We start from the raw sequence: 9,057 nt of genomic DNA, 5'->3' as shown, positions 1-9,057 counted from the left end.
ATCTGGGGAAGCCTGTGCCACAAAAGAGGTATTTACCATCTGTTGACTTTCTGGTGTCTCGGGGTCAAATGGGGTGTATACACAGTATGCTTCACATAATCTTTCATAGTAGTCTCTGGGAGACTCCCCAGGGTGCTGTGTGACTGATGATATTTTAGCCATGTTCATGGGCTTTCTGGCTCCAGCTTGGACTCCCTGGAGGAGGGCTTCCTGGTATTGTCTTGAGGCCTGTCCTTCTTCTGTGGTGAAATCCCATGTTGGGTGTTCTTCAGGTGTGGCAGCTTGAGCCCAGACAACAGGGTCATTAATCCCCAGAGGTGCATGATCTAGGTACTGTTGCATTTCTCTCCTTCTTCTTCTTTCTTCTGTATTAAACAGAGTACGAAGTAACTGTTGACAATCTTCCCAAGTCAGTCAGTGGGTCTGGAAGAGGGACTCCATCAAGTCGACCACTGTTTGTGGCTTTTCAGTGTATGATGGAGTGTTGTGTTTCCAATTGAAGAGGTCGGTTGTAGATAAAGTTTGATAATACATCATGGAACAGCTGGGCTGGACTCTTCTGTCCTCATTCTGTCTTTCAGGCTCTCTCCTCTCCCTTACAAGTTTTTGGACAGCTTGAGGTCTGGGTCTGGGACGCAGTCTGGCTGCTGGCCCTTGTGGGGTAGGATTCTCCAGCTCAAGAGGGGTGGGAAGATGGGTGGTGCTGACTGCAGTGGTGGTTGCAGTGGTGCCCACTGCCAAGGCTACTGAGGCCTTGCCAACTGTGGCTGCAGGGGAGAGACAGATGGGGGAGGAGTTTCAAGCTCAGGAGGAGTGGGGAGGAAGCTTGGAGAGTCATAAAGAGGTGGAAAGACAATATCATCCTCCGCGTTTCCTTTAAATATTAAAGGAGTGGTGGGCCGCTTCTTTGGCTCCCTGGGTGAGCCTCTGGATAAAGTGGCTAAAACATTTGCCTGGATCTGTTTGCTAATGATGAATAGCAACCAAGGTGGGGGGTTTCGGGCAATTTCAAGCCAGGAGTCGATGTATGGAAATTGTTCAGTGTGGCCTGGGTTCCCAGTGACTACTAGCCAAACCTGCTGCACTATTTGAGCATCTAATGTCCCTTCTGATGGCCATCCTACATTGAATGTGGGCCATTCTAGTTCACAAAAGGTCCTTAACTTCCTCGGTGTTATTTTCACCCTGTAATCACCTGAAAATCCCTTTTTAAAATTTTGAGCATGATCTCTAAAATCATAGTCTTACTCTGTTTTGATCCCGTTATTAATTTTTTTTCTCATGTTCGGTGTCACAAAGAAAGACAAAGGGAGGTTATCCCCTCGAATGAGAGGACCAATCAGATAGTCCTCTGGTCACATTACTGAGGGAAACTTTAGGTGAGGTTTGGTCAGAGCAGACTCAGCTTTGTGACTTGTGGTCAGAATCTGATCTGATACCAACCTAGACCTTATAGGCTCACCAGGACACAGGAAAGCCCATTCAGACTCTGTAGACTTTTGGGGACCTTAAGCATGCCCATCCCTGGAGCCACAAACTAAAACTCTACTGGCAAGCCTGGCCAAGCTGCACATTCAAACACACACACACACACACACACACACACCAAAGTCTATTACATTCCCTCCTGCAAAATTCTCTACCTGTGAGACCTGTTAAGGCCTCCAGGGATTGATCAGGTCCCCCTTGTACTCTTTTGGGTGGGTCTGACTTCTTTGGGGCCCTGGTCTTACCAGTTCTGATGTCATGCCCAGGTCCTCACCTACCAGGTGTCTTTGAGTCTGGTGGGAACAATGAAGCAGGGCTGGCCCCAGGCAACTGAGAAGGAGACTGACAAAATTCAGTCAGGGCACACCTTCTCCCTTGCAATCCCTCACTCTGTCACTGCCTCACTGTTTTCCCAAACTGGTGGCAACAATAGGCCAGCGTGGTAGGGTTTCCTGGTCTGGGAACCAAGTATGTTAGGGAACCAGGCTGGAACACTGGCGGAAAAACCAAGAGGCACTCAGAGATCTTGGTGGATTGGAGATTTATTTAACACCAGTGGGCCCAGAGGAGACTGTTTCTCCAAAGGTCTGAGCCCGGAATGCAATTGGGGAGGGTAATTTACAGTTGTCAGCTTCCATATCTGTGGGGGTTTTCACATGCACAGCAAACAAAGGAAGAAGAACCCAGAGGAGGTGTCTCTAAGCTAGAGACCAGAGTCTATTTTAGCCCCATTGGCCATCTTTGGCATACTTTATTTACTTCTCCAACAAAATAAGATAAAATATGTGCATTCTGTTGTTTTTGGATGTAATATTATATATATATATATATATATATATATATATATATATAATGTCTATCATATGTAATGTATTGTTCAATACCATTTTTTCCTTATTGATTTTCTGTCTGGATTATCTATGCATTGATGTAGGTGGAAAGTTAATTTCCCTGTCTTCTGTTAATATCTGCTTTATGTTTGTTCTTGTTCTTGTGTCAGGTTCATAGTTGTTTACAATCTTTTATGCTCTTGTTGAATTAATATTTTTTATCATTATATAATAAATTTCTTTTCCTGTTGTTACAGGCTTTCCTTTAAAGCGTATTTTTTTCTGACATAAGTATTGCTACCTCAGCTATATTTTTGCTTACGTTTACATGTTATGTTTTTCCATTTGTTAAAATTTCAGTCTGTATGTGTATTTATGTCTCAAATAAATCTCTTGTAGGCAGTATACAGATAGGTCTATTTTTTTAACCAATTTAGTCACCTTATGTCTTTTTATTGATCATTTAGTCCACTTACATTTAAGGTAATTATTGGTAGTTATGTACTTATTGTCATTTTGTTATTTTTGTTTATATCTTTTGAGTTTCTTTCTTCTTTTTTCTCTTCCCTTGTTGTTTGATGATTTTCTTTAGTGTTAATCTGGGATCCCTTTCTCTTTATTAGTATTTTTTTTTGTATATTGTAAGTTTTTGATCTGTGGTTACCATCAGGTTCATATATGATATATTATGTGTATGGTCATTTATGTAGTTCATGGTCACTTAAATTTGAAGAAATTTTATAAGCACTAAATTTTTACTACCCCTTCTACATACATTTTATATATTGTATGTCATGTAGTGTGTGTGTGTGTGTGTATTTCACATTTTTAAAATTATGAGTGTTTTGCCTTTTTAAAATATATAATTGATTTTACTATTTATGTTTTAACCTTTATACTGTCTTCCTACGTGATTACTACTTTTATTATGTGATTGCTTCAACTTGAAAATTTTAATTTTTATAGTTTATTACATCTAGTTATGGCCTTTTCGTTCCATTCAAACAATTTTATTTACATTTCTTAAATACCAGGTCTAGTGGTGATGAAATGCTAACTTTTGCTTGTCTGGGAACCTATTTCTCCCTCAATTCTGAATGATAATCTTGCTTGGTAGACTATTTTTGTTCTAGGTTTTTGTTTGTTTTGTTTTATTTTTTTTAACATTTTAAGTATATTATGACTTTCCCTTCTGTCCTGCTAAGTATCTTCTAAAAACAAAACAAAACAAAACAAAAAACAAAAACACAAAACAAAACAACAAAAACCAGATAATAGCCTTATGTTGTTCTGCTTGTATGTAACTGTTTTCTTTTCTACTGCTGTTTTTAAATTTTTCTTTTCATAATTACTTTTTGTCATATTAATTATTATGTATCTTGACTTGGACCTCCTTTGGTTCATCTTATTATAGGTTCACTGTGCTTCCTGGACCTTGACGCCTGTTTCCTTCTTATGATTAGGGAAAGTTCTAGCTATTATTTCTTCAAATAAGTTTTCTGCCCCATTTCTTTCTTTTCTTCTATGATCCTTATCGTGCGAGTGGTATTATGCTTAATGATATCACAGAATTCTCTTAACCTATTGTATTATTATTATTGTTATTGTTATTGTTATTATTATTATTATTATTATTTACTTTGGTGTCAGGCTTGATTTATTTCCATTATTCTGTTTTTCACATCACTGACCTGTTCTGCATTCGGTAATCTACTACTGATTCCCTTTACTGTATTTTTTATTTCACTTGTTGCATTATCCAGACCCTATATATATATATATTTTTTTTTCTATCTCTGTGTTGTCCTCAATGAGTTCATCTACTTTTTTCTCAAGTCCAGTGAGTATCTTTTTCCATTACTTTATTTATCAGACATATTGTTGGGATGCCTGCGTGCCTCAGTCGGTTAAGCATCTGACATGTGGTTTTGGCTCAGGTCATGATCTCACGGTTTTGTGAGTTCAAGCCCCACATCAGGCTCCATGCTGATAGTGCGTAGCCTGCTTGGGATTCTCTGTCTCCCTCTCTCCCTGCTCCTCCCCCACTTCTGCTATCTCTGTCTCTCTCAAAATAAATAAACTTAAAAAAAAAAGACCCATTGCTATCTCCACTTCATTTATCTTTTTTACTTTTTTTTTCTTTTTTCTTGTTCATTTGGGACATATTTCTCTGTGTCCTCATTTTGATTCTTTGTGTTTGTTTCTATGTATTAAATAGGTCAGGTATATTCCCTGGTTTTGAATGTAGTGGTCATGTGTAGAAGATGTCCTGGACTGTCTTATAAAGCATTTCCTTGGTCACTAGAACCAAGTGCTCCAGGGGTGCCCACTGTGAGGACAGCATTCAGTCTCCTGTTATAGCTGAGCTGAAATTGCCTTCAGCTCAGCTCTCTGCAATGACTAACTTTGCTTCTGTGGGTGCAGTGGGCATTTCTTCATCCCTGAACCGATGAGGGACATGAATGAGGCCGCTGTGGGCTTGCTGGTGAGGAGGGCTGTCAGTTAGCCTAGCTGTAAGCAACTAGTCACAGTTGTGACTGCACCAAATGGCAGGTCTTTCTCCCTGCACAGCCTGCTAAGACACAAGGTTGTTAGAACTGCAAGCATGGTGGTGTGTGGGGATATCTCCACCCACTCCCCAGGGCAGGAGTCATTTTAGAAAAATGCATACCAAGGTGAGAGGTTTGTATGATGCAGGTCTTCAAGGGAATACCAAGACAGGGTGCACAGTTATAACAAGTTTGATGGAGAGTGCTATTGCTGGATCCTTCAAGCCTCTAGGTATCTTGGCCATGTGAGGGGAAAATATATGGAACCTGCTAGCACTTTTGTTCCTGGAGAAATCTAAAGGTCCTTGCCCCCCCCCCCCACACACACATTCTAAGATTAGTCAATAAATCATCACCATACCAGTTTTCAAACTGCTATTTCTATGCTGTGTCTTGGGCTGAGTTATTTAGTGTTCTGACTCATGGTTATTTAGCGTTCCACTGAGTTATTTAGTGTTCCACTCAAAGTGTGGAATTCATTGGCTATTACCCATCAGCTACCCTAGAGTTTAGCCAGCTAATTTTCAAGCCCCTAACTTTAAGCCCCACTGGTTTTGAAAGTGAAAAGTTATGGGGACACTTCTTCCCAATGCAGGTCTCCAGGACCAGGGGTGCCTGGTGTGGAGTCTGATCCTCTTCTTTATGCTTGTGATGTTGCTTTCCTTTCCTTTTCTTTCTTTCTTTCTTTCTTTCTTTCTTTCTTTCTTTCTTTTCTTAATTTCACTGAAGTTCCTAACCAAGTCTTTTCCTATCTTTCCCTTTTTGATGTGGTTTTCTCTCTATGAGTAACTGTGGGATATTTTTCTTCCAGTTGTATCCATGTTGTTTTCTGAGATAGTTGCACAGATGTAGCTATTACCTCACTGTGTCCATGGTAGGAGGCAAGCTCCAGATACTGCTATTCCATTCTCCTCTTACATTTCTCTAAACTTGCTACTTCTAATGCCAAAGTCAAGAAATCTGTGTTCAGTTTGAGTCCCAGACATTGATTCTTATTTTATTTACAAGAAAATTTTATAATGTTATAGATTTCAGAGAAAACTTAATTCTGAAGGAAAAAAATGTTAACGTTTTTTCTAACTTAATAATGTCACAATGACATTTATAAGTAAAGAAACTTGCATTGGAATACTAGAAAATCATACATGAAAAGTTCTCTTTATATAAAGCCACAATCACCTTGGTTTCCTGAAACCACACAACATCATGTTGGTATTTTGTGGGAGATACAGGTGAGAAGCATCAAAGGAAAAGACTTTAAAAGGGAAGGGAAGGAGAAAGTGCAAGGCCTTAGGACATGTTTACACAGCTGAACAACACTGAGGCTCATAAGGAACATCTAGAGCCATTAACATTGGCCACGGCCGGATCCTCCTTCACACCTGACCCTTCCTGGTGTTATAGAAACCAATTAACTTGAAATTCAACCTTGAAAAGCTAAACCATTAGATTGATTAATACACTTGCTTAGCTGACTTTAAGCATGTAGTCTTTAGCAATTATCCTAATAAAACGAAGCTTCATTCTGGAGTCGGGGCCTCATTCCTACTCGAGAATGAGGACCTTCACTTAACCGCACTTTGTAGACTCATCTTTTGCCTCTCTGTCCATACTCCTGCAACAGTATTTCAAATTGGTTTTCAACTGTATCTTTTCCCATGCTATACATATATCCTTTTCACAGCTGGGGAGCAGTATTCAAGCACTAAAATGTCACACATTTTCCCATAAACTTCCTGAGAGCTGCCACCACTTCCTTGTTCCTCAGGCTGTAGATGAGGGGGTTCAACATGGGGGTTAGGATATTGCTGAACACAGAAAGAGCTTGGTCCTGCTCTGCACTATGGGAGGAAGTGAAAGTCATATAGATAAATATGTTTGGGCCAAAGAAGAGACTCACCACAGTTAGATGGGAAGAACAAGTGGCCAGAGTTTTTTTCCTGCCTTTGACAGAGTTCATACGGAAGACAGTGAGGAAGATGAGAGTATAGGAAACTGTGATGAGACTGAAAGGTACAACAAGCAACACAATGCTTGTCACCACCACCACTAACTGGTACACTGAAGTGTCTTCACAGGAGAGCTTAATGAGGACTGGGACCTCACAGAAGAAGTGGTGGATCTCCCGTGACCCACAGATAGGAAAATGCATAGGGTACACTGTATGGATAAATGAACTTATAGAGCCTCCAATCCAACAACCTAAAACCATGTGCATACAGAACCTGGGGCTCATAATAATGGGATAACGCAATGGGTTGCAGACAGCCACATAGCGGTCATAAGCCATGAGAGTCAAGATGAGGCATTCTGACATTCCCAACATCAGGAAGAAGAAACTCTGTGTTCCACAGCCAATCCATGATATGGTTCTTTTCCCAGTAAAATAGTTAGAAGCCATCTTTGGAACAATGGTGGAAGTTAATGTCAAGTCAATGAGGGAGAGTTGACTGAGGAGAATGTACATGGGCGTATGAAGTCGAGAGTCTCCCCAAATTAAGACAATCAAAAGTATGTTTCCCAGGAAGGCAAGAATGTAGACAAAGATGATCATAAAGTTGAGGACAATAGAATGCTGAAATTCAGGAAAGAGTCCCACAAGGATGAAATCGGTTATTGAGGATTTGTTTCCACCCACCATGCCCCTAAAACAAATGTAAAAGGGCTGGGGGACAAATCAAATGGATTAGAACAGCTGACATTCAGTACAAGTCTGATATCAATATGTGGATATAAAATTTTATATCTTTTTCTCTACCTTTAGTATTTCATAATATTTACTATCAGAGATATTTTACTATTCATTGCTGAGCAATTGCTTAAATATTTCTTAAATAGATAAATTACAAGAAAATAATCAACTTCAGTGCCTTTAGTCTCTGTTGAGTGTATTTTTTTCTTTTTTTTTCTTTTTCTCTTTTGTTTCTTGTTTTCTTTCTTTCTTGCTTGCTTGTTTCCTTTCCTTCTTTTGACTAGAGAATCTTCTAAATCTATGGATATATTTTCTACAAATATGAACCTAAAATTTTATATGTTACATCTGATAGTTATGGACCCTAGTTACTAACTCTTGTATATTTAGAAGAAAAAAGAAAGAAAAATCAAATTAATTCACTCAATTTCACTTTAAAATTACAAATAAATTATTTAACAAAATATTAATGAGATATCATATTAATTTATTTTGGCTAGTTATCATGTCATACATATAGGTGTGAAAATTGCCAGACGTTTGACCTTCTTGGAAGTCATAAATTATAATTTATTATAATAAATAATAATTATTATTTATTCAAAATTAATATAAATGTATTTACTTATATAATCATAATATATAAGTTAAATTCTTATAAATTATATAATTATTATTGGTTATATAATTTTAAATATATTTTAAATATAATTGATTCTAATTATTATTGATAAAATAACTTAAAAAGAGTATGTGTCCAATAAATATTTATTAACCACAAGGTTGAACAAAGTCCATGGAATTCAGCAGGACCCCTTTCCAAGCAGAATGTATGACAAATACCCTCAATACAGTTGCATTCCTGGTGAGAGCTAAAGCTGTTTCCCTCCATGAAACCTTACTGAAAGTAGAGTAAGACACTCCAATCTAAATAAAACAAAGTTGTACATGTGGAAGTTCCATGTGCATCAGTGTTTCCCAGCAGATGGTGTTGATGAAGCACTCACATCAAAACACCTGGAAATCCTGATCTCCATTATTAGAGAAGGAAACTTAGGATGGTTCTTTTCTGTATGTGGATGTTTAGATTACTTTTGTGACAAAAATGTGTTAGTTGTTCACTTAGTCATAAGTCTGCTGAAATATAAAATAAGAAGCTAATTATTAATCGTTTTCCATCCTTAATGAGCCTAATCACTAATATTGCTAAAATTATGTTTATATTATTTCAGGAAAGTGACAAACTATTTCTTGGAAAATCTGCACCATTTATTTAGTTTTCATTCTAAATTTATTATTTTTTTCAATATATATTCAATATTATATTCAAATGTTGAAAAGGAGGCCACCATGAATTAGGACATGGTCTGTATCTTCAATAAACTATGAGTTTAAATATAGAATTATTTATAACAACAAGTCACCAAAAAGTAAAATATATGGCTCTTGTAGGGTGATATATCAACACATAGAAAGATCTGAGTAAGATGAGGGTGGA

At 37.9% G+C, this 9,057-nt stretch overlaps 1 protein-coding gene across 1 annotated transcript; it reads right to left on the bottom strand.

The window, feature by feature from the left end:
• Nucleotides 1–6,572: 6,572 nt before the first annotated feature.
• Nucleotides 6,573–7,508, bottom strand: LOC102965735 (olfactory receptor 2T27-like). Its single transcript, XM_007092969.1, has one exon. The coding sequence runs from the start codon at nucleotides 7,506–7,508 to the stop codon at nucleotides 6,573–6,575; it is 936 nt and encodes a 311-aa protein (XP_007093031.1).
• Between the last annotated feature and the right edge of the window lie 1,549 nt (nucleotides 7,509–9,057).

The sequence above is a fragment of the Panthera tigris genome, chromosome A1, assembly GCF_018350195.1.
Source record: "Panthera tigris isolate Pti1 chromosome A1, P.tigris_Pti1_mat1.1, whole genome shotgun sequence".
Taxonomy (NCBI): Eukaryota; Metazoa; Chordata; class Mammalia; order Carnivora; family Felidae; genus Panthera; species Panthera tigris.
Note: the sequence above shows the minus strand (reverse complement) of the source record. Positions and strands in the feature narration are given on the sequence as shown.